Raw genomic sequence first — 25,607 nt, forward strand, 5'->3', positions numbered from 1 at the left:
CGGAGGAGGGGGAGGGCCCGGGGTGGGGGAGGGCCCCGGGAGGGGGAGGGCCCGGGGGAGGGGCCTGCGGGCCGCGCCGCCGGAGCGGGGCCGGAGGGGGCGGCGCGGGCACGGGCGGCCGGCCGGGCCTGCGCCCCGAGGAGCGGCGCGCCGAGGGGGAAGGGCCCGGAAGGAGCCGCCGAGCCGCCTTCCGCGCGCGCCGGGCCGGAGCCGAGGCGGCGGCGGGCAAGCGGGCCGCGCGGGGCGGAGGGGAGCCGGGGCCGGGCCCCCGCGGGCCGGCGCGGAGGAGGCCGCGGGGCGGGCGGCGCGGGGACGCGAGCGGCGTCCGCGGTTGATGGCGGCCGGGGCGGCGGGCGGCGGGCGCGGGGCGCGGAGAGGCCGGGGGCCCGGCGGGCGTGAGGCGGGGGCGCCGCGCTCCCGCTCGGTGCCATCGGCTCGGTGAAGGGTTTCCAGACCTTTCACGTAAAAGCTGTTTTTGTTGTTGTTTTTTAAGGAGCTCCACAGCCGTGGTCGCAGGGCCGCCCCGGACTTGAAGGGGTGCCGCGGTGCGCGTCCCGTTGTATGCTTTCATTTATTCCCCCGCCGAGCGCGCGGCCCGGGGCCTCCCCCGCCGCCGGTTCGGACCGGCCCTCCGCGGCCCCTGCCCTGGCGTCGGCGTCGCCGTCGTGCTGAGCGCGGGGGACCCGGCACGGCCCCGCCGGCCACCGGGCGCCCGCCTGCGGGAGGACAGCTGCGGGAGCGGCATCTCGAGCATGGGCTTCATCTGTAGTTTGCAGTGAGGACTGAGACTTTGAAGGCACATTCTTCTGTGATTCATGTCTTAGCCCATAGCGCTAACCTTGAAGAGATTTGTGGTTGGGTTTTTGGTTTCTAAGAAGGTCATAGTTTTTCCTCTTTTTCTTTCGGTTTTTTTCTCCGACGGGGGAGGGGTCGGGCGCTGAGAACGGACACCATGCTCGCTGGTACAAGTAGAATGGAGCCTGAGTTCCCAGGGTCCTGAGAGCCAGCAGAGAGCATTCGAGCATCGGAGCATCCGACCGTGAGGCTGGGAGGCCCTCCTCCCACCTTTCTTAAAAATTGCAGCCGACTCAGCCCCGATCAAGACATCAAAACTGCAGGATCCTAGCTCCGCGAGGACACTGAGAAACCATGAGTGTGAGGTTACCCCAGAGCATAGACAGGTAGGTCTGCTAATAATGTGCTTTCCAACACCTTCTTAACCAAAGACTGGGAGGGAGGGTGGTGCGTTTCGGTAAAAGGTGCAAAGGAAGGGTCGGGGTGGGAGCCCGGGTCTCTGGGGACTGTGCCGGCCTGTGTGTTTATGTGTCCTCTGTGTGTGTCCCTGTCCTGATTCGGTGCTTTTTTAAAGACGAGCAATAAACAGTGAAGCCAGGAGAGGAGAGATAGGGGAAGTGCCCCCCTCAGTCTTTGACTTTTGCCCGGCTACAGGCTGAATTTGGGCCCCTAACTTGCCAGTTTAGGGGGCGGGAGGCGGCACAAGCCTGGTCACGTGAGTCCCCAGGGTGGATTGGGACTGGCTTTAGGTGTTGAGCTGCGGGGGGAAGGGCCCTGGCAGGGGCGTGGGCCTCCACCGGCTGGTTGCTACGGAGTGGTGGGGCTCGGTGATGGGGTGGATTCCATTTCTAGAACGAGGAGGATGTTCTTGGCCTGACTGATGGGACACAAGCACCCTTTGCACCCATACAGGTCTGGATTTTTGCCAGTGACTGATAATGGCCCCAAAATGCACAGGTCGCATTATAATTTCTTCCTCTCCAAGCTTAGGGTTTAACTTGAGACCTGCCCACCAGCGGATGCGCTAAGGTTTAATCTTCCAAGCTGTCCTTAATAAGCTTGACTCTGCAAGATGGGCCTTCCCTCTGCCTAGAGCTGGAAAGAGTTGTTTTGGGCTCTCAGGCCTGATGGGCAGAGGCTCTGGTCCTTGGAGTCCGAGCCCAGGATCCAACCCCCTCACCAGCCTCTGGATCACTGGGGCTGCAGTTTACAACTTTGTGAGGTGTCCGCCTCCCCAACCCCCCCCAACCCTTACTCCTTAAGAATCTTAGAGAGGGTTGTTTTGAGGGTGCTGCACACATCCTAACTGGGTGGATGGGTGGTTGGAGGACTGAGCAAGCAAATGAAAGCACTGGACAGTGTTGCTGGAGAGGCGGGGAAGAGCAGAGAGCGGTGGTCTCTCCATGCCAGTTAACCTTTGATCATCCATGCTAGTGGTAATTTCTTTTTGGCTGTGGAATGTGACATAAATATAATCCCTCCCAAACACTGATCTCTGTATTGCCTCTGAGTCCTGTTTAGATCAGTTCAGCAGCCCCCCACCTGGGCCCTGACTTGGCAGTGGGGTGAAGGCAGCCAGCCACAAAGGGCATAAAGTGTGCGTGTCTCTTCCCCTTGTCTTTGGCCTCCCTGCAGTTCGCATCTTGTAAAAGAAGGCCCGAGGTGCGTCAAGGCAGGGAGGTGACATGGTTACGTGGCCACCTTCTCTTTTCGTCGTGCTGGAGTTTGGGAATTAGTGCACCTGCCTTTTGTGGGATGTGGATGGTGAGTGATTTCTCTGAAATCAGGGATGTGAGCAGATGGAAACCCAGGTTTGGGGGTGCAAGGAGGAGGCCGTGAGGGTTCGCGGGCTGACGCGAGGTGCTCCTCTGGGAGCTTGTATGTCCTCACCGTCTGTGCGGATGCGGACGGCGTGGGACGTGTCCCCAAGTACTTTCATAGAACAGGTCTCATCTGAGCCTCACAGCGTTTCTGTGAGGCAGACAAGGTGGAGGTTATTATTCCCGTTGTACAGTGGGGGTCCTTGAGGCCCAGGGAGGACACCTGGCTTGCCTGGTGCCATCTTGCTGGACTAGCAGCAGAATCTGAGCCCAGATGCGTGTCTTCTGATCCAGGCTCTTTTGCTTGCCCCACGCTGGATAACTGGGTTTATGTGTTGGTCCTGTGGACTGTGGTTTCCATGTCTCCTTCTGACAGTAGGATAGGATGCTCTCCAGTATTCCATTTGTACTTATGCTTTCAACAGTCTTGGGGCCGGCACCGTCATTTCTGTAGGAAAGCACCCGTTTCTCCTGTGGGGTAATGTAGCTTTGCAGACTGAGAGTGTTCGCCGCCTCTGCCCCGTCTGAGGCTCAGGTCCCCTTCTAGATATCTTACCCCTTAGGCTGCGGGCTCCTTCTGCTGGACCTTTTGACATCTCAGGTTCAAGACTGTGGATTTTAAAGAACTCCTAAGTTTAGGAGATTGAGCAGAAGGACGCGCTCCAGATTGTGGAGTCAGGGATTCTCACACAGTCCGTCAGTGTCCCGCGTAGAGAGTCTAGGGGAAGGCGCCCAACGAGTGTTTCAGAAAATCAAAGTACGTGACTCTTGCTTGCCATGGGTGCGCTGTCTAATTGGGGAGCGAGGGAAGGGTAGGTTCCCGAAGAAGACCGAGGAACAGTGACACTCGATGGTAAGCCCTGGAAAGGCAGGGACTGCGTCCGCTTTGCTCCGCAGTGGGCCTGTGTGAGCATTCCATCAGTACGGGACACGTGAGTGCTGGGATGAGCGAGCGTGTCAGCAAGTGTAAATTCTTCCATTTCAGAGTGTTTCAGCACTCCTGGGTTGGTTGCCCACGTAGTCAGAGCAAGGTCAGAGAAGGCCTCCGAGTTGGTGTGTATTCCCTAGGGAGGAGCCACGTGACAAGAGGACTGTGATGTGGAGAAGACTTGTGGCCCAAAGTAAAGAAACCTCTGGAATATTTCTTCAGAAGCGTCTTTAACCCCCTCTTGGGGACTGACACCTGGGTCCAAAGGAATGAGAAGTGTTTGTGACGAATCTTGATCTTTCTGTATTGATCAGTCGTTCCTGACACGCAGGCTCACGCAGCTGCTCCAGCCCCTGTCCGTTTTGTCCTCGGACAGCTTATTGCCCGTGGACACCTGTTCTTCTCAAGAGTTTCCGAAAGCGTGTTTGATGCTGCAAGCAGAGATAAGGACGCTGAGTTACTTCTGCGGGGATGGTGATGAGTTTTGCTAAGCTGTCTCTATCCACTGCCTCATCTCCAATGGCAGATGGTTCCAAGCCAGCCAGGTGGGTTAGGCGTCTGCATCCATGAAACCGCTGTCCTCCGTGCAGAGTCCCATAGCCCTGTGGGCCAGCCCAGATGAGGAAGCACTAGATTTAAGCCAAGAGGTCCTGGTTTGAACCCTGGCATTCCCCTTAACTCCGCGACCTTGGGCAGGTCACGTACCTCTCATTTCCTCCTGGGTGAAGCAAGCGTTCCTGTATGTGAAAGGCCTTCCGGTTCACGAACACTTTCATGCTGTGTGTCGTTTGAGGATTATAACATTTATTGCATCTCCCGGGGCTGTTGGAAGGAGCAAATCAAATAAGATCGTATATTTCTTACTTTTTTTTTTTTAAGATTTTTTATTTATTTATTTGACAGAGAGACAGCAAGAGAGGGAATACAAGCAGGGAGAGTGGGAGAGAGAGAAGCAGGCTTCCTGCTGAGCAGGGAGCCTGATGTGGGGCTCGATCCCAGGACCCTGGGATCATGACCTGAGCCGAAGGCAGACTCTTAGCAACTGAGCCACCCAGGCGCCCCAAGATCATATATTTCAAATTGCTTTCCAAACTGTAAAACCGTGAATTTCAGGCAGTAAACTTCTGAGTTTGGTTTAGCTTCATGCACCACTTTCTTCTGAACTAGCCCCAAAGAGAGTTTGAGTAACTGAAGGATCGTTGCATTGTTCTGAAGCATTTGACCAGAGTGAGCAGGCTTTGTGTGGGGATGCGCCTGGGGTTGGAAGGGAGCGTCGGGTGATGGTCCTAGAAGAATATGAGAAACAGAAGCGCCTTCCCAAGAATTCTGATGAACGGGAGAGGCTGCAGTTACCTTGGCTGCCTTAGACAGGAATAGAAAGCCTGTGTTTAGTGATCTCTGGCCGTTCCCAGTTCAAAATAAATCCACACCCAGCAACCGTCCTTATCAGGGATCTGAGGTTGAATGTAACCTTTCCCCTTTCTAGAAGAGGCGCAATCTTAGGTGAGGTTGGGGGGGGTGGGTGGCAAGGAGGGAGGGTGGTCGTAGGTCCTAGGAATGAGCCTTGGGCTTCAGGGAAGGTCTGCAGAGAGGATTTGCTGGAAGCCCAGACTGGGCTTATCTAGAAAGGGTGGGGGTGGCTCCTGGAACTCTTCCCACCTTGGTTGCAGGTTTTTGTTTTGTTTTTTTTTTTAAGATTTTATTTATTTATTTGACAGAGAGAGACACAGCAAGAGAGGGAACACAAGCAGGGGGAGTGGGAGAGGGAGAAACAGGCTTCCCGCCGAGCAGGGAGCCTTGATCCCAGAACCCTGGGATCATGACCGAGCTGAAGGCAGACGCTTAACTGACTGAGACACCCGGGCGCCCCTGGTTGCAGGTTCTTATCGAGCCCTGGGCCCTAGAATCCCCATTCAGCTGAGTTTAGAGGGTTGATCTCCCATTCAGAGCTACAAATAAGAAGCCACCTGCAGTGCTGAGTCTTCTCCAGAACTACCCTTGTCCCATGTGGTGTGAGATGAGAGGTGGCCGTGGATTTGCGTGGATTTTGATGCATAATCACCATTATGAGCAGGAGCAGGCTAAGCTTAACTTCAAATATTCAAACACATATCTGAAAGAGCACCCTTTGATTAACAAATTTATTGAACTTTTTTTTTTTTTTTTTTTTAATCTGTCAGACTACGGTCAGAGTCCCTGCCATCCATTTACGAGAATACATAAAAAATAGGAAAAGTTAAATGACAGTATGATTTCATCAAAAATGTAGAAGATTCTATGAAGGGCAATAGCCAACTCCCAAATTAGCATAAAGACAAAGGAGTCCTGGAAGCTCCCAACCTGCACAGGATGGAGTTTGGAAGCTTTGGGGGGGCGCTCCCCGGCCCACCCTCTGAAGGTCTGGGATTCGGATGCCGAGAGGGCTTTGCTCAGTGTGCGGTCCCGGAGGACACGAGGGCTGAGGGGTCATTTTCATCTGTGTTGCAGATGTGTCCAGTGCTCGGTGGCCCCTCGTGGGAGGCGGTGCCACGCGGTATGTGGCGAGGACCCCTTCAGGGTCTCAGACTTGCCTCCGCTACATTTGAAGCTCGTTTTGTTGTCTTTTAATCCTGACTTCAGTGGAGGCCCTGAAGTGTCCCTCCGTCATCTTCACTGACTTCTTCAGGATTTCCCTTCTCGTTGTAAGGAACAGTAAACTGAGGCACGAATGCACCAGGAAGGAGCTTTGAGAAGTCAGAGCAGGTGACTTCCTGCACTTTCTCCGCCACTATGTGCAGCTACTCTGAAATGGTCTGATGGGACCTGTGGTCACCAGTCACGGCCTCCGGTCACAGAGGGGACCTGGGGGATCCAGCAGCTTTCCAGGGGACACCTCCCCATGATCCAGGCAGCTTGCGGCCAGTCTGCTACGCAGCCAACATTTATCACAGAGCCGCTCGCCTCGCTCAGTTCTCGGTGTTCTGGCAGATAATGTGCAAGAATGTGGCGCTTACATTCTTGGTGTGAAAGGTTATTGGTCAAACAGCAGGAAACAGTGCAGGGGTAGTACGTAATTGCTGAATCTCGATGTGTACCAAAAGGTACATTTAGAGAAGAGCAGAAGGTTGGTGCCAAGGAGAGCAGCCGGGAGGGGGTGGTTAGAAATTGGGAAGAGGGGCGCCTGGGTGGCTCAGTCGTTAAGCGTCTGCCTTCAGCTCAGGTCATGATCCCAGGGTCCTGGGATCGAGCCCCGCATCGGGCTCCCTGCTCAGCGGGAAGCCTGCTTCTCCCTCTCCCACTCCCCCTGCTTGTGTTCCCTCTCTCGCTGTGTCTCTCTCTGTCAAATAAATAAAATCTTTAAAAAAAAAAAAATTGGGGAAGAGAAGAGGGGGCCTCATCAGACAAGGGGACAACCTGGGCAAAGGTCAGGATGGCAGGATTGTTGGTCTTTGTGGAGAGGACAGAGAGTAGGTTGTGGAGGTGGGCAGGATGGGGGGATGAAGGTGTTGGGAGCAGGGGAGGTTCATGTGTTCCAGGGTAAACAGTGTTCACAGAGAGAATGCTGACACTGATTCGGAGATGGGACAGTGCCTGGGGCCAGGAGGGCCCCGTGGAGGTCTTGCAGCCGCCTTGGAGAAAGATAATGTTGAAGACGGGCAGGATCTGAAAGACATTTTGGAAGGAAAATCAACAAGGTCTGTTAAGTCTGAATCAAATTTGATTCCCAAGTTTTGAGGCTGGTTGGCTGGGAGACGGGTCGGGCTGTCGCTAGAGAGAGACCACCGCCCGTAAGTCCTGCCTCCCGTGGGCGCCCAGCAGTGGGCTGACTGGCACAGCCAGCGGGACTTACCCCACTAGTGCATCCCTTCGACCCTCCGGTTGGGCCTCCTCGACCAAGAGGTTGTGGTTCTTCAGGGAGCCCTCCTGAGGGGAGCGGGGAGGGGAGCTGGGTCTGGGAGATCCCTGAGGAAACTGGTCCTGATCTGAGGAGGTGGGCGGGTGTTTGACGGATCTCCATGAGCTGGTCACACGGCAGCCCCACACCAAGCCCCAGGGTGCTAGGACCAGAGTTCCAGAGCCCAGGATCTGGAGTGAGAGGGTCTTCGTGGGGCCCCCGCTGGGCTACTAACTAGCTGCGTGGATTCTGTGGTGCCTGACACGGTGGGTGTTGGGAAGGCAGTTGCTTGGGCGAGGACCCAGCCTGGCCTGGGCTCTGCTCAGCTGCCACCGAAGACCTGGGGCTGGAGGCTCCGGCCTGGGCTCGCCCTAAACTAGGGACCGGCAGACATGGCTCTGGGCGCGCGGGATCTCATCCTAACGGCGTCCCTTGGCGGACAGCCTCAGTGTCTTTCTGGCCCAGACTCCGCAGCTGGGGTCGTGGCTCCTCCCTTCTGTTCAGCCCCCTCTGACCATCCTAGGTCTTCTCCCCGGGCCCCCCACCGGCTTCCTGGGCCCCCACGCCTCCGTCCACACCTGTACGTGGGCGTTCTCCTCCTCCTCACCGCTGCAGGGAGACCTTTGCTGGCTCACAGCACAGACCGCGACGTTTCTGTCATTCAGCGTTCCTTCTGCGCACACACAGAGCAGTTGGACCCTGTTATCTTCTATTTGTGTGTGTAGAATAATTTATGTAGAGGTTCGAGCAGAATGCCTCGCCCCTGGCACGCTGTGGTAGGTGCTGGTGTCCCTTGGTTCTTTCCATGTCGTATGTTGGCGATCATGCCTTCGGTTGCCCGGGGTGCGAAGTGATGTCTCTTCGTCCTTCGGGATTGCTTCCCGGTGCCCTGTCAGTTTGCAGAGCCTGCCTGCTGCTGGCTGCCTTCACCTGCAGCTCCTTCCGGACGTTTCCAGTCCCCAGCCTGCCTAGCCAAGGGCTTCAAGAAAGCAACTCTAAACTTTGCTGCCAGGAACTGAGACCAAGAATTCCCCTTGCTCTTAGTGGTTCTAGGTGTTGGGCGCTTGGTATTTCTTGTAGGGACAGAGCGTCCTTGTTGGGGTGGCCGGCCTCCAGTGGCTCAGAGCTCGGGGGGCTCCCCCTTGGCGGCCTGGCTTCCGGGCTGCCTTTCCCCGCAGGGGTCTGACGGCACCGGGCCCACCCTGCTATTGTCCCGCCTGCCCTGGGCTGGCCCCATTCATTTCCCAGAGCAGACTGCCCTGCAGAGAAAGGCCACTGCTGTTCTAGGGGAGGTGGTGGAGAGAGTGTAGTAAGTAGCTTTGTGAATGGGACCTTGTATGAGACTGAGCCGCAGACCCTTTCTCCTCAGGCCCTGGGGTTGGGAGCAGGAACCACTCGGCTTCCAGTGTCTTCACAGCAACAGGGCTGGGGTTTAGGAGTGTCCGTGCCATCCCTCAGCTAAGAAGGTTGGTCGACTTCATGAATCTTCAGGCCCTGGGGTTCAACGTGAGTAAGCTGCACGCTGTGCCCTCCGGGAGCCCGTGCCTGGGGGCGGACAGACAAAAGGACGCGGGAGGTGGTGACAGCACCCTGAACTCTTCTGTGATTCCAGCTGGAGCACATGGGAGGGACTCTGGGGAGGGTTTCCTGGAGGAAGGGACTTTAAATGGAGGCCTAAAACTGAGAGCCGGGCTTGAGAGGGCAGGTCCAGGTAGAGGGGGCACGCATCAGAGGCCCGACCACTAGAGAGAGCATGGTGCGGCGGGATGGGGGTCGCCGTGGTCTGTCCTGAGACCACAGAACAGTAGATCCGTGAACCTGGACAACAGGAAGGAGCCGGGGCCTGGGGACCGTGGAACCCTGTGTTCGGGCATTTGGACTCTATCCTGAGGGCCACGGAACACCATCACCAGACTTATGTAGGGAGCAACGTGATAGGATGCACTTTGGAAAACCACGTCCCTGCGGCTTCAGTGGAGAGGGGCAATGGGGGCAGGGATCCGTCGCTGCAGGTGGAGAAGGACGGGTGGGGGACTGAGCAGGTGGCTATGTGGGGGAGGACAACGTCCCTGTTCTTGGCATGGGTGTGGGGTGGGGGGTCCCCCTCGATGAACACCAGAGGGATGGGTCGCAACCCTCTGGGGCAGAGCCAAGGGCAGGTGCTGAGTGCAAGCTGGCACCTGGGCCTGGCGGGCTGGGGTGGAGAAGCACACATGGGGTGCTCACACGTCCAGGTGAGACAGAGGGGCGGGGTCCCACAGAAGAGGCTGGTGGGGGGAGAGCGGCAGAGAGGCAGAAGGCCAGCAGGGTCAGATGCCCCCATGAGGGGAGGCGGGGGGCATAGAGGAGGGAGAGAGAACTGTCTGGAGGTAGGAGTATTTCCGTGGCCTTTGGGCGTGGGGGGCAGGCAGGAGCCAGAGAAGAAGAGATGAAGAAGTGGAGATAGACAGTCTAGTCTGAACTTCTACAAAGTTTGCTCAGGAAGAAGCAGAGGAAAGACGTAGCTCCCGGTCCCTGTCGGTAGGACTTTGAGTTAACTTTTCCAAGGCAGGACTGGCTGCCTGAGGTGGAGCTTGCCCTGGGAGGCATGCAGCAGAGGGCTAGAGACTCGTTCCCTTACGCCCACCATTTCTGAGTCCGTGAGTTTGGATTGGGGTTGGGCCCGAGCATTTGCATCTTTCGTGACCTCCCGCGTGGCACCTGCGCAGGTGTAGGCGTGGGTCAGCAGACCGTGGTCGGTGCAGGACACGACCTGCCAGTCCCTGTGGGTTTCCTAAACCCCACTGCAGGCCTCTGGATCACCTCAGTACACGGCAGAAAGCCAGAGGAGATCCTGGTTCTCCAGCAGGGCGTGGGCCGGGCCTAATGGCTCTGCTTCTGCTTCAGCTCTGGCCTCTCACCAGTTCTGAACTTGGAGCCTGACAGGGTGAGAAAGGACTGCACGGGGCAGAGCCCCCTCCCCTGTCAGATCCCACCGCACAGCCCTTGGTTTGGGATATGGGGATTTTTTACATATTCAGCACATTCATCAGATATGTATTAATGTGAGGAAGTGCTCTCAGTCCTGGGGATACGCTGGGACTAGAGGCTGTTGGGGAAGACAGACAACAAATAAGTAGCTTGTTATTTATGATGCAAATGTAAGTGAGTTTAGTAAAAGCTGGGTTCATAACTGTCAAGGCGAAATGAGAGATCAGTTGAGAGAGCGGTCAGTGTGTCAAGTAGGGAGGCCGTGGATGACGGAGAGAGGGATGGAAGTTCCGGGACCCAGGAAGGAGTGCCTGGACGGTGCCCCTCTGTTCTGTGCGGTATGATGCATTGTAGAGCGGTTTTGTCCCGTGTCTTATGGGGGCCGCCGGCAGGGATTTGCATTCACTCGTTGCAGACGGGGAAGCAAGCCAGAGAGGCTTTAGCGACTTACCCGAGTCCGTACACTAGTAAGGGACGGAGCCGGGATGAGAGCCCAGCACAGCATCCCCCCGAGCAGAGCGCTGTCCGTTTCCCTCACCCGCGGGCCTGCTGGGCATGCGCGTCCTGGGAGGGAGCCACGCCTCTCCCCAGTAAGCGTTCCCTGCCTGTGGCCCACTCGGGACTGTCCTGGAAGCAGGGAACTCCACCCTCCTTCTGCCTCCTGCTTGGTTCCTGACCAGAAGAGGATGGCACGCCGGTGGGGGCCAGGCGGGTTGGGGGGGTGACGGGAAGAACACAGTGTCCTCAGAGGTCACTCTGCACTCAACCACACGGTGTGGCACCTCCGAGCTGCTCAGGGGCTTCTCTGTGTCTGTGGTACTGGGACCATGTCCCCGGGGGGAGAGGGGGGAGTTTTCCTGAATGAAGGGATGCAATCTTTATTTTTTTTTTTTTTTAAAGATTTTATTTATTTGACAGAGAGAGACACAGCGAGAGAGGGAACACAAGCAGGGGGAGTGGGAGAGGGAGAAGCAGGCTTCCCGCCGAGCAGGGAGCCCGATGCGGGGCTCGATCCCAGGGCCCGGGATCATGACCTGAGCCAAAGGCAGACGCTTAACGACTGAGCCACCCAGGCGCCCCCAATCTTTATTTAAAGATTTTATTTTTAAGTCATCTCTACACCCAGCATGGGGCTCAGACTTACAACCCCGAGATCAAGAGTCACACACTCTACCAACAGCCATGAACCAGGCACCCCAACAATTTTTTCATTAGCAGCTTTATAGAGAACAATTCACATACCTAAAATTCACCACTTTAGAGTGTACAGTTCAGTGTTGTTTAGCATATTCCCTTGCTAATTTTGGAAAATTTTCATCACCCCAAAGAGAACCCTTGTGCCCACAGCGGTCGCTCCCCACTGCCCCTCCCTCAGCCCCAGGCAGCCATTAATCTGCTTTCTGTTTCTGTGGGTTTGTTTATTCTGGACATTTCCTGTAAAGGGAATCCTACAGTCTGCGGCCTTTCATGCCTGACTTCTGTCCCTTGGCGTGATCTCTTCAGGGTTCATCCATGTCCTGGCGTGTCAGCAGTCGTTCCTTTTTGTGGTCGAAGGTGCTCAGCCGTGCGGGGAGGCCACCTGTCTGTCTGTTCTTCGTTGGCGGGCACCTGGCTTGCTCCCGCTTCCCGCTGGTGTGAGTGATGCCGCTGAGGACATCACGTGTAGGCTTCTGTGGGGACGAATGTTCTCATCTCTCTCGGGTCTGTACCTGGGGGTGGGGGAGGGATTGCTGGATCGACTGTAGCTCCGTGTGCCGTGTTTTAAGGAACTGCCAAACCGCTTTGCAAAGTGGCTGCACCACTTTCTGTTCCCCCTGGCACGCTCTGCGCATCTCCGAGGCTCGGAGCCCCGCGTCCTCGCAAGCGCTTGCTGATGTCTCTCTTGACTGGGGCCATGCTCGCGGGCGTGCGGTGGGTTCTCCCTGTGATTTCCATGGGTGTCTCCTCAGTGACAACTCGTGTCGAGCATCTTTTCATGTGCTTGTTGGCTGTTTGCATATCTTCTTTAGACAAATGTCTGTTCAAACCCCTTGCCCGTTTTTGTTTGGATTATCGGTCTGTTGTTGAGGAATGCATACTTACCCTCGCTGGCCTCAGTTTCATCATAAAATGGGAGAGTGGGATTTGATGTCTGAGATGCACGTCCCCACGTTCTCTGTAACAGTCATCTTGCTGATCTGGGACTCTGAGCTTTGTTTTCACCCTGAGGTCTTACCGCTGCCGCTTTGGTTATTTACCCCGGAGACTGAGTTGTTTGGGAGCCCTGCGAGCTCAGTTACTTTGGAAAAGTATGCTCCCAACAGGGGTCAGAGTGTATGTGTGTGTGTGTGTGTGTGTGCGCGCGCACGCATGTGTTCGTTCCAGAACAGTCTGAGGAATGGTGCTTAATAGGGTAGGAAGCAAGAGGAGCGGGGGATGGGAAGGTAGCTAGAGAGGTAGAGAAAAGAATCTCCAAACGCGGTAACCATGAAGTTCTCCTTTTTTCAACTCCGAAGAGTCCTGGCAGATGCAAAACGGTTGCTCTCTCAGCGTCTGACCTGCTGGCGACCTGCGCGGCCTCCAAACCAATGCTCGGTCCTCAGGGCTCCTCCCCGCGAGTCTGCTTCATTTCATTTCCTGTCTTGGTGAACTTCGTTAGGATTGCTGCGGCAAGAACCAGGATGCAAACAGGCAAAGGCTAAGAACTCACATGATATAATCACCCTGCGGCCCTGAGCATCTGTAGGGTGCTTCCCCTCTGCAGAGCACTCTCCACCTGCCATGTACTTTAACCTCACCGTGGGCGTGTGAGGGGAGCCTGGGGTGGATGAGGGAGGTTGAGCTGGTTTCCCTCTCCTCCTTTCCCCCCTCGGCCCCGGGACACACTGTTTGGACAGCTCCTTCCCATGTTGGAATTGCTCCCCTTCTAATTCAGCTTTACTCCTCTGTCTTCCCACGAATGAGGGATCTTCCCTCCCTGGGGGACCCGCTTGTCCGTATGGCTGCCCCGTCTGTCCTCATCGTCACGTGGAGAGCCTTTTCAATGAAAGCTACGGGATTGGAAAATCAACTGGCCAGGACAGGAGGCTGGCCGGCTCAGGGGCCAGGCGCCCACAGCTTCAGGAAGGCGTGCAGGAGACGGGGCGAGGGGGGAGGACGAGAGAACCACTGGCAGCCCAGATCCAACGGGAACCCCAGGCTCTGTCCCCTCCGCCAGACCCCAGCCCATCTCACTGGGCCTGACATCCTCTCTGCCAGCATCCACCCCTGGCCTGTGCTGCGCCATCACGTGTCTTCCAGATGCCTTGGGGGAGGTAATGGGGCCACGTGGTCCCTGACCTTGCGCCTCCTTAATGACGAATGACGTTGAGTAGCTGTGCCGGTGCGTACTGCTCCCTTGCGTACCTTCTTTAGAGAAATGTCTCTGTCAAACCAACCTTGCGTTCCTGGGACAGATCCCACCTGGTCATGATGCATAATCCTTTTCCGTGTTGATGGATTGGATTCACTCGTACTCTGATGAGCTTTTGTGCATTACTCTTATTTAATCGTGGTGACAACCCCCTGAGGTCAGGGTCCTCGTGGAGAGGCCGACATGAGGTAGGCAGCGTGCGCGGGACTGCGTGGCATCACAACTGTACCAGGAATGCAAGACTTTCCAACGTAATCTCATTTTCTTTCCTGGGCTTCACTTTGCCCCTCTTCTTGGTGTAGATAACCAGCAGTTGATTTCCTTTATTGGGGCTGCTCTCCAGGCTGGAAACCTCATCGTTATTGCTCAGATTGAAAATTCCCAGAGGGTGTGGTCTCCCTAATGCTCTTGTCATGTGACCACACAGGTAGGACTTAACGTTGGGTGCATTTTGGATGATGATGAAATTTATATCCTTGATAGTCATTGATTTGATTGTAAACATGTCATTGTCCCTTTATGGAGTCAGGAGCATTAGAGAACAAGGACATACGTGTGATGCTTCTTTCTTGTTGGAGAGCTCAGCACTTTCTGTGCCCAAACAAATACTTATAAAGCCTTAATAAAGGCCAGAGGCTAGGAAGAGTGCATCTCTGGAGCGCCTGCCTGAAAGACCCCTTAGAGGTCCCTAGCATCCCCTGCTGGCCACGTGCTCATCTGGTGTCGTCCTCTGCCTGAACTGTGTGCCCCGCCGTACCTGTCTCCCTCCTTCCTGCAGAGCGACTGGTTCATCAGACTCTAATCACTGAGAATTTACTGATAGAATCTCAGCCTTAAATCTTTGGCTTTTTCTATCTTTTCTGATGTGAGCATCAGCAGACTGAAATACATTTCACATTGAGGTACATGTACTTGGAGACCCAGAAAGGCTCTGGGGCAGCCCAGGAGGGTGAATGGGGGGCACGTGGGCAGTTACCTGTGAGTATGTGATACTGGCAGGTACGGATGCTTCTGCACGCTCACCGTCGACACGTAACTCAGCTGCTCTATGCGTGTCAGCGTCATAACGCATCCTTGCTCTGTGATCACCTTAGCTCCCGTTCTAGTGTACGATGGGAGGAGGGGTGACAGTTCATTTCAGTGGTAGTCAAAGCCTGACGTCCCTGAGAATATGTCTCCTGCAAAACAAAACTGTGTATTAAATTACAAAGGTAGATGAAATTGCTTTTTGGATTATCTGTTTTTGCTGATTATTTGTGCTGCCTCCCTGAAGGGGGTGTTTGGGACTTGCCCGTGCATTAATTGATTAAATAATCGTTTGTACGTACAAGTAGATAGAATGCAAGAGTGTATGTACGTATGGTGATTTTCCCTGTTTTAAATCCAAAGGCCATTGCCTCATTTTATGATCTAGCAACACTGCGACCTGGGTAATGAACAGGATGTCCTGGGGCAGGCTTGTATTAGCAGGAAAAAACATCTGCCTGCATCTCTAGAATTGAGAAGGGCAATGTTTAGTTTAGTTTCTGCTGTGGGCCCAGAGTACTTGTTTCCCTTAATGCTGGTTTTTTTTCCCTTTCAGTAGCTGTACTGGGGTACATTTGATGCGCAGTCAAAATGCACACACGTAGAGTATGCACCTGGATGCGGTTTGACAGGTGTGTACGTCTGTGACATCGTCACGACCGCCAGGATAACAAATGGACTGATCACCCCCAAATGCCCCTTTAGTCTCTCTTGCCCCCCCCGAGGGAGTTTCGGGGGGGTTCCTTTCACTGTAGATTGGTTTACATCTTCTGTAATTCTGTGTCATGCACTGTGACCCCTTTTCCTGTCTGACTTCTTTCACTCAACACCATCATTTGAGGCTACCCCATGTTGTACCGATGAGCATGTGTTTCGCCACGTGGAGGTTGTTCATTTCTCTCAGCACTGTTTCAGTTTCTAGTGAACTGGTCTTTCTACATCTTCAGTCAGATTTGTCCCTAAAGGTTTCATATTTTATTTGTTGATTTATTTTAGAGAGAAAGTGCGTGTGAGCAGGGGGAGGGGCAGAAGGAGGGGGGGAATCTCAAGCAGCCTCCACGCTGAGCATGGAGCCTAAGGGGAGCTCGATCTCACGACCCTGAGATCTTGACCTGAGCTGAAATCAAGAGTCGGACGCTTAACCGATGGCGCCCCCCAGGTACCCCCCATGTTTCATATTTTAAACAGCAGTTTTTACAAACCACTCTTCAGTTATTTCTGTGAATACATGTGGACACAACTGATTGTTGTTGTTGTTTTTAAGATTTTATTTATTTGACAGAGAGAGACACAGTGAGAGAGGGAACACAAGCAGGGGGAGTGGGAGGGGGAGAAGCAGGCTTCCCACGGAGCAGGGAGCCCGATGCGGGGCTTGATCCCAGGACCCTGGGAGGAGGCAGGCATGTGAAGAGGTGAGCAGAGTATGGACCACCGTCCTCGTGATCCGAGCGCGTCCAGCGCTTAGAGGCCAGACCGTTCAGAACCGGGGACGGGGAGATGGTGTCGCAGGCCTGCTGCCCCGGGTGCCGTGATTGACGAAGGAACAAATACTCGGAGATGGTCGATGGGAAAATAGTGAAACCTCCCTGTCCGGATTGGTTGTTTACTTCATTATTACTGAGAGTCTGAAAAGAATACATCTTTATCTATAGCTCTTGTTCTTCCTCCTGTTTTCTTTTTGTTTTTAAAAACCTCACGTGGTGTGGCAGCAGCCTGTGCTTCTGGCCCGAAGCCTCCCTGACCTGAGGCCAAGGGCTGTGCGAGCAGTGTTACCGGATGTGTGGTCTCAGTCCTGAGTGATGCCACGTCCTCGGAGCCCTGTGAGTGGGTCCTGTTGCCCCATTTCTGCAAGGCTCTGTTTTGTTTAAGCGCACGGTAGCGTGTGTCCTCTTATTTTGTATACTCAAGTAACTCTTGAGATCTTTGGGTTTTTTTTTTTTTAAGATTTATTTATTTGAGAGAGAGAGAGCACGCACATGCGTGAGGGGCAGAGGGAGAGGGAGAATCCCACGTGGACTTCCCGCTGAGCACGGAACCTGACCTGGACCGAGGGGGGCGGGTGGCTGGGGCTGGATCCCAGGACCGTGAGATCTTGACCTGAGCCAAAACCCAAGAGTCGGACACTTAACTGACTGCACCACCAGGCACCCCACAACTTGCGAGATGTTTACGCTTCTCCCACCACATGCATTTTGGGGGCGCATGCTCTCGACCTCGTACCCCCGGCGTATTTCCCAGGGTCTGGCATGGGGGAGGTGTGTGTGTATTGGTGTAGCTGCTCTTTAGCCTGGTTGTCATACTTTAGGTAATACAGGATTGTTCCCATTTTACAGATAAGATGTCTGCAGGCACCAGGGAGTAAATGGTGGTAGGTACTTTTTTTGCTAGAGAATTTTGTATTTTATTGGTTTGTTAAAATGGGATGATTTAGGCAACACTAACCAAACCAGCACTCCTCGTTTCGGTGGTGGGGAGCCTTGCTGCTCACAGAGGAAGACCGTTGAAAGCCAGGAACATGAGAAGTAGCTCTGTTCTGTTGCGTGCCCTCCGCAGCACGAGGGGCGGAGGCCGGCCTGTGGGTGGCCGCGTGGGCTGTGGCTCCCCGCAGACGGCAGACGCACGGGCAGCTGAGCCCGTGCTGAGAACCTGACCCAGGTTCTTCCTTTGCTGCTTCATCGGTGACAGAAAGCTTGCAGATGCCCACACTCCTCATTCGTGTCTGAGACCTCGGCAGCCGTGACCTCCCTCTTCCTTCCGCCGTTTCAAGAAGTCTCTCTCCCCTTCCCAAACCGAGCCCTCCCAGAGCACGCAGACCGACAGCGCTGGTGTAGGGGAGGGGGGCTGAGTTGGTGCTCTTGACCGAGCGAATGAGTGCGTCCGTCGCACCACGGGAAGCCCAGCTGCCGGCCAACGTGAGTCTGGTGGTGGGTTTTCCGCCGGTGCCTCTTTCCCCGTGGGGGCTTCTACTGCGCCGAGTGTGGGAAGGCCCTCCGTGACCTCACGACCCTCCGCGGCGCGCCCTTTGCTCACAGAGCCCCTAGAGGGTGGTGGTGGCCTGCGAGCTGAGACACGGAGGGGACAGTCCCGGCCTCCGGTAGCTCGCAGGCCATTAAACAGACTATGCACTTGACCCTTGAACAGCGCAGAAGCCGGGTGCCTACCACCCCGCCCCGGGCAGTCAGAAACCCACCTATAACTAATGGTTCCCCAGACACTTAACTACCAGTAGCCTCGTGATCCCCGGAAGCCTCACCGACAACTTAACATCGACAAACATGTGTTTGGTCCGTTACGTGATAGGCGTGCTCCCCCCGTAAGGTGAGCTGGAGAGAAGACGCTGTGCACGTCCCGAGGAAGGCTTGGCGCGGCTGCGGTGCCGTAGTGTGCTTCCCGAACAAACCCACGGGTCCCTGTGCTGTTCGGGGTCAGCCGTGCCGTGCACGCTGGATGCAGCGGGGCGGAGAGTTAGGGCCAGCGCCGAGATCGCTGACCCAGCCGGGGGTGAGGGGCTGTTCTGAGCGCTTTGCACCTCATAACCCCCTCAGCCCGCATGGTAACAGCCCCGTGAGTTAGGTCCCGTCAGCGTCCCCGTGTTACAGCCGAGGTAAGGAGCTGTAGGGAGTCAAGGTCGCACGGCTGGGAGGTAGGGCAGGAGGATCAGCGTCCAGGCACCGAAGCTGTAGGTCTGCTCTTCTTTGCTGCACCGTCTCCTGCAGGAGAAATAGACATTAGTATGGAAGTGACAGGATTTATTATTTAACTGGCGAGCGGACAGAGAGAAGGAGGACTCCAGGCACCCTGGGAGTGTCTGCCCTGGGGGACAGAGGGTGCGGGAGGAGGCTGGAGGTCTCTGGGGCTTGACTGAGTATCTGCAGGTCGAATGTCACCCCTGAAAGTTACAAATGGGAGTCGGGAACTTGAGGGAGACCAAAGGGCTAAGGCAGATGTGGGGTCCTCGGTGTTCCAGAGCCGGCTAAAAGCACCAGAACAGGCAGGGTCCCTACGAAGGGGGTGTAGGGCAGGGCTAGCGGCCCACGTGGTGGGACAGAGTGGGGCCTGGTCAGATGAGATCTGCAGAAGGCCTGCCGGCTGAGGGACTCGCAAGGGTGAGGGGTCGGTGATCTCACTGAGAACCGAGTCCTGGGGCAGAGGCCACACTGCAGTGGGTTGAAGAGGGCTGGGAGGTGAAAGGACAGCCAGCAGGGCAGACGAGCCCTGGACCCTTCCCAGAAGTCGGGTGGGCGAAGGGGAAGGGGTCGGCTGGTGGGGCTGGAGGAGCTTGCTTCCTCAGGAAGCAGTTCTCCACAGGTCAAGAGGGATTTGGGTAAATGTGGGTTGAGGGGTCGAGCCATGGAACTGGAGGGACGGTGGAGGTTTAGGGGGGTTCCTGAGGAAGCAGAGGGGAGTGGGGCCAGGGCAGGGGGAAGGGGTGAAGAGGCGAGTGAGCATGCCCTGAGGAGCTTGCAGGAGGGAAACTGAAGGGGCTCTGGTTCCTCCCGTGAGGCAAGAGGCAAGACAGTCTCGTGGCAGGGGGTGACCCTGAACACACAGCTGGGGGCAGTGGTAGGAGTGGGGTGAGCCGGCCAGCGAGGCAGGGTCAGCGGCAGGGTTGCACCGGCGGGAGCCCTAGCGCAGCAGACTGGTTGGGGGGCACTCCCCGCTCTCGGGCGTCGGCGACAGGCGATGCCGGGGAGGGAGGGACACGGAGGGGCCTGGCGCAATCACTGAGCCCAGACGGCGGCAGCGCCGAATGCTGCCCGGCGCTCAGAACCGTCCTGTGAGGCAGGCTGTTTTCCAGATTCGACATAGGGGATTTGACCAAAATCCTGAACTAGCACTTAGAGAAACGACGTCCTTTGGATGGATGAAGGGAGGTGTCCATCAGCGTCCTAGGGAAGGCCTTCTCCTCCACTCAGTAAAACCAGAAAAGCCGTGTGTTTTTTACAGCTTTATAGAGCTCTAGTTCCCGTAGCATAAGATTCCCCGTTAGAGTGCACCGTTAGGTGGTTTGGGGACAGTCACAGAGTGTGAGGCCATCACCTAGTCTCATCTCAGAATTCTCCAGTTTCCTGGGAAGCAGCGCGTGCTCGTTAGCGGTCATTCCCCTGTCCTGCCCCCCTGACCCCAGCCCCAGAGAGCCCCCTGCTGTCCTCCCTGTGTCCGGGGACGTGCTTCTCCTGAACGTCTCACATGTAACGGAACCCCCCCAGCGTGCGGTCTTGGCGCCTGGCTCCCCCACGAGCGCCACTCGTGGGCGGAGCTTCGTGTTGTGCGCGTGTGGAAGCACTTCCTGCCTGGGGGGTCCATCCGGTCGTCCGGACAGCACCTCGGGGTGCCCGCTGTGGACTCCGGGGGTCCATCCCGTCATCCGGACAGCACCTCGGGGTGCCCACTGTGGACTTCGGGGGGTCCATCCCGTCATCCGGACGGCACCTCGGGGCGCCCGCTCTGGACTTCGAGGGGTCCATCCCGTCGTCCGGACGGCACCTCGGGGCGCCCGCTGTGGATTCCGGGGGTCCATCCCGTCGTCCGGACGGCACCTCGGGGCGCCCGCTCTGGACTTCGGGGGGTCCATCCCGTCGTCCGGGCGGCACCTCGGGGCGCCCGCTGCGGACTTCGGGGGGTCCATCCCGTCGTCCGGACGGCACCTCGGGGCGCCCGCTCTGGACTTCGGGGGGTCCATCCCGTCGTCCGGACGGCACGTTGGGGCACCCGCTCTGGACTTCGGGGGGTCCATCCCGTCGTCCGGACGGCACCTCGGGGCGCCTGCTCTGGACTTCGGGGGGTCCATCCCGTCGTCCGGACGGCACCTCGGGGCGCCCGCTCTGGACTTCGGGGATCCATCCCGTCGTCCAGACAGCACCTCGGGGCGCCCACTGCGGACTTCGGGGGGTCCATCCCGTCGTCCGGACAGCACCTCGGGGTGCCCGCTCTGGACTTCGGGGGGTCCATCCTGTCGTCCAGACAGTACCTCGGGGTGCCCGCTGTGGACTTCGGGTTGTTTCCTCTTTGGGGCTGCACTGTGATTAATGCTGTCATGAACGTCCGCGTACACATGTGTGTCTGAGGTGTGTTTTCAGTTCTCCGGGGTCAGACCTGGGAGTGGGGCTGACGGGGCGTGTCTCTGTGCGTCTCTGTGCTGTTCCGATGAGCCGCCGAAGCGCATTCGCGGTGGCCGTGTGACTGCGTCCTCACCAGCAGCCTACGAGGTTCTGATTTCTCCACATCCCCACCAACACTTGTTGTTTCCCATTATTTTGGTTTTAGCCGTCCTAGTGGGAGTGAGGTAGTGTCTCATTGTGGTTTTGATTTGCATTTCATTTTTTTTTAAAGATTTTATTTATTTATTTGACAGAGACAGCGAGAGAGGGAACATAAGCAGGGGGTTGCATTTTTGAAGACTAAGACTGCATATTTTTTCACGTGCTTATGGCTATCTGTATGTCTTCTTTAGAGAATGGTCTATTCAGATCTTTTGCCCATTTAAAAAAAGGTTTTTTTATTGTTGTTTTGTATATATTCTGGTTACAGGTCCCTTCCCAGATACATGACTTGCAGATTCTTTCTCCCATTGTGTGTGTTGCCTCTTCACTTTCTTGATGTTGTCCTTTGAGTATGCAGGTGGGTCTTACTTGTTTTGGGGGAAGGGTGAGATGAATGGGGTAGTGCCCCAGGCAGCAAGGTCCCGTTGGGAGAAGGCAGGAGAGCTTCAGCGAATGAATGTTGAACCCGGGGGTGGGGTGGGTGCTTTTATGGTGAAGAAATGGCTCGGGGCTAAGATGACAGGTCCTGGGCTCCTTGGTGTGTTTTGAATTTCGCAGTCGGGTAGACTAGCTGTACCCCTGCAGAGTTTTCTGCCAGCTGGCTTAGACCAGCGAACGAATTTGCATCGATAGGGAGTCCTCTTGGGTTTGGGTCAGTTCATGGCTCAGACTGGGTGAGCAGCTAGGACGAGTAAGAGAAGGGTATTTACACGCTCCCTGTCCCTTTCAGAGCTCAGCACAGCCCACTGGTCTCAGCGCTGCCAGAGAGCCCCGGTCTCTGGTGCCGGCACGTGTCACTCCGTGCTTTCTGTACACACCTGGCTGTGCGTGTGCGCTTCTCTGCTTGTCCATTGCACACCGTGCCCCTAGCACCTCAGGATGGTGAGTTTCCCAAGGACAAGAATCATGTGCACACGAGCATGTGTGCCCAAACGTCTGAGTCACGTCTGTGGACCGATAGTCATTAACGATTGATAAATACTGTGAGGGTAAACACAAAGGTTTCTGAGCCGTTGAGGAAGTATGTTAAGTGTAAATCCATTTTGTACTTGATAAGCAGACTTTTGGCAGAGATGAAGGAGGTTACCTGAAAGTCATGATTTTTAAGTTTAATGCAGACACGCTTGGGTTTTAAAGATGTGCAAGGGTGTTACTCTAAACTGCCCCTAGAATTTAAGTTCAGCCCTCGTTATTGACCGGTGACACACCAGGCAGTCCGACTTCTCACTTCCTGTGGACTGGATCTTCCCTAAGTGCCACATGTTGTGCAACCTCATGACCTGGCGGCAGCCGGGCGGGGGTGGGGGGATGGGGGGCGGCATGAAAGCAGAGCCAGGGCTTGCCTTTCATCCTCTCCCCACCTGTGAAGGAGCCCCCTCTGCGCCACTCAGAGGTGCAGCCGTGGGCTCCAGGCCCAGAGCGAGAAGCTCTGAGGGGTTGGACGGAGCAAGAGACGCCGAGCCCATTTTTCCAGCTTCTCCCAGGGTGGTTATTTCCAGAATGGCCAGCATGCTAACACCGGTGTGCAAACACACCCCGGCCTGAGCCAGGAGCCCTGGGTTCTGGTTCTCATGCTGACACCAGGGGACCCCGAAGATATCACGTAAAAGCTGTGTTGCTCAGCTCGGGCTGCCATAACACATAGACTGGGTGGTTTTCTCATAGTTCTGGAGGCTGGAAGTCCGAGGTCAGGGTGACACGCATCTGGGTTCTGGTGAGCCCTCTCCTGACTTGCAGATGGCTGTGTGCTCACCGTGTGCTCCCACGGCTTGTCCTCGGCATGTGCACACCTGGGGCGGGGGGCCGCTGTCCTGTGTCCTGAGGGCCTTCCGTGACCTCATTCCACCCTGTTTACCTCCCAAAGGCCCATGTTCTTCTACACTGGGGGTTAGGGCTTAGCACAGCGATTTGCAGGGACACACGTTCAGCTCATAACAACGGCTCTGATGAGATGATCCTCAGTCTCCTTGTCTGCGAAACGAGATTGGGGGCGTCGAGATCCTCGCTCACTTCTGGCGACGACGACGGTGCAGGCAGGGCATGTGCATGGTTTTCTGTCTTGAGTTCTGTGAGATGCGCCCCCCTGCATTCTCTGAGGCAGCACGGAACTGAATACATTAGGAGTTAGTGGGGCTAGGTGTATTCTTTCATTCCATGGGTATTTCTGAGCATCTGCTGTTGTAAGCACCGAGGCTGCAGTGGGGAACAAAACTCTGCCTTCCTGGAGCTTCCGTTCTAGGCAGATTAAGTAAGAAATAAAATTGGGGGGCGCCTGGGTGGCTCAGTCAGTTAAACGTCCGACTCTTGATTGCGGCTCAGGTCATGATCTCAGGGTCGTGAGTTCAAGCCCCACGTCGGGCTCTGGGCTCAGTGAGGAGTCTGCTTGTCCCTCTCCCTCTGCTCCTCCCCCTGCTCGTTCCCTCTCTCTCTCAAATAAATAAAATCTTTTGAAAAAATAAATAAAATGATAGTGCACTAGGTAACCATTGCTAAGGAGACAATGTCAGGAACGTGGGGTTGCAGTTTTCAGGAAGGTGCTATTTGAGTCAAGGGGCGGGAGCGTGTGTTTAATTCTGCATGGCCAGGTGGGAAGCGGAGACCCTGTGAAGGCAAGCACCTTCGTCCAGAACCCCACAGCTGGCCTGCTGCCTGCTTGCCGACTGCCCTGTCTCCCTCCCATAACCCTCCTCCCCGCTCCCCGTCACCCACTTTTGTGCCAGACGCTCTGCACTAATTAATGATTTCACAGCCTTTTTAAATCTCCACCCAAAGACCGTAATAAGGAGTTCTACTTCCCGCCCCTGCCACCGGAGTCGGGGAGGATCTAGACCCGCTCCTGAGGCCGTCGGGTGTCTTGAGAGCACCCCCAAGCCCCTTCTCCCCGGCCAGCCTTCCCTCTGTGGCCCTGGCTCACCCCTTTCTCCACATCCTTCTGGGAAGTCCTCCGTCCCAGATCTTTTTATTCAGGCATTCTCTTGCTTTACTCTTGGCCCTTCTCTTGCGCCTTCTTCTCTTCCTTCACCTTGCGTGTTCACCACCACCCCCCCGTGTCCTTTCCTTGTGGGGGCAGGGCTCACAAGGGGAGGGGCTCTCTGGTTCCCCATGCCAGGTCACGCGCCCCTCCCCCCCCCCGCCCCCAGCGTGTGCTGACTCCAGTCGGTTAGAACCTGAAGGGCTGTTTCTTGCTGGCCCTGCAGGAGCCCCGGCTTCACTGGGCCTTCACGTGGGACTCAGGCTGCAGACCTGGGGCTGCCTCGTTGGGTCCTTGGTCTTCTGGCTCAGGCCCCTGGCACATTTGCAGTCAGTGAATACGGGGATGGTATCGCCTGTCAGTCAAATCACTGAGGGTTCAGCCGTTGGTGGAAACCTTCATTGGTCATCGCCGTCTCTGACCTCAGCCCTGCCTAAGTGTCCAGGAGGTCAGAGCCACCTGACCTCCCTGGTATTACAAGAACCAGAGCCGCTGTCTGCGCCCGACGGCAAACAGGATCCAAGAGGGGTCCTCTTCTTTTCTTTTTTTTTTTTTAAGATTTTTCATTTATTTATTGAGAGAAAGCGAGAGTGAGCACAAACAAGGGGGAGGGGTAGAGGCAGAGGGAGCCCGACACGCGGGACTTGATCCCAGGACCCCGGGATCATGACCTGAACCAAAGGCAGACGCTTAATCAGCTGAGCCCCCCAGGCGTCCCAGGGGTCCTCTTCTCTAAGAACTGGAAAGAATCACAGAGAAACTAGATTCTGCCACTTGCATCTGTGGATGCTGTGTGTGCACGTGTCCTGTGCGTCCAGTGCCTTTGATGGGATGCGTCCTTGCTCTTCGCGCTCTCCCTCAGTCCCCTCTGTCTCCGGATCAGGACCACCCTCGGTACTGGGTGGGATTCCGGCTGTGATTCTCAGCCGGTGTGGTTGTGTGGTTCCATCTTGAATATCTCGTTTCTCTTTGGCTTCTGGTCCCTTGGCCGTGTGCCAGCGACCGCTTGTCAGCTGGTCTGCCCAACAGGTGATGGAGTAGTGCTGTGTGCAGAGTCCCAGAGTTCACAGTGCATGCTGTGCACACGCATACACGTGTGTGTGCGTGTGTGTGCACGCGCGCGTGGATGCTGTGCGCGCGTCCGTGGATGCTGTGCGCGCGTGTCCGTGGATGCTGTGCGCGCGCGCCCGTGGATGCTGTGCGCGCGTCCGTGGATGCTGCGCGCGCGTCCGTGGATGCTGTGCGCGCGTGTCCATGGATGCTGTGTGCGTGGATGCTGTGCGCGCGCATCCGTGGATGCTGCGCACGCGTCCGTGGATGCTGTGCACGCGCGTCTCTGTGGATGCTGTGCGCATGTGCGTGCGTGTGGGGGGACACCCACGTTATCCAGCTGGCCCGTGGGGAGAAGAGATGCAGAGATACCCCAAAAATGGAAGACACATCCTCTCCTCTCAAGATGTGTATGGCTTAGCTTAGCTGGGGAACCAGACACGCGGAGGCCGATTAAGAGTGTCCACACAAGTGTCGTTTAATGCACAAATCAGGTCTTTGTAGAGAGACTTCCAGGAA

General features: G+C 56.1%; 1 protein-coding gene and 1 long non-coding RNA gene across 8 annotated transcripts in view; both read left to right on the plus strand.

Moving 5' to 3' along the window:
- The first annotated feature begins 363 nt into the window (after positions 1-363).
- ARHGEF11 (Rho guanine nucleotide exchange factor 11) overlaps positions 364-25,607 on the plus strand; it is an 84,288-nt gene continuing 59,044 nt past the window's right edge. For 6 of the 7 annotated variants that reach the window (XM_036118248.2, XM_078078514.1, XM_036118249.2 and 3 more), the window contains exon 1: positions 364-1,181. In XM_036118248.2, the coding sequence (XP_035974141.2) occupies positions 1,150-1,181 (32 nt within the window). In that variant the 5' untranslated portion in view covers positions 364-1,149. The remainder of the gene's footprint in view (positions 1,182-25,607) is intronic. The other variant, XM_036118253.2, reaches the window with a different exon arrangement.
- On the plus strand, positions 9,753-14,999 carry LOC144382638 (uncharacterized). Its single transcript, XR_013450004.1, has 2 exons — positions 9,753-12,088; positions 12,883-14,999. It is a non-coding gene; the product is annotated as an uncharacterized LOC144382638 (long non-coding RNA).

This window comes from Halichoerus grypus, chromosome 7, assembly GCF_964656455.1.
Source record: "Halichoerus grypus chromosome 7, mHalGry1.hap1.1, whole genome shotgun sequence".
Classification (NCBI taxonomy): Eukaryota; Metazoa; Chordata; class Mammalia; order Carnivora; family Phocidae; genus Halichoerus; species Halichoerus grypus.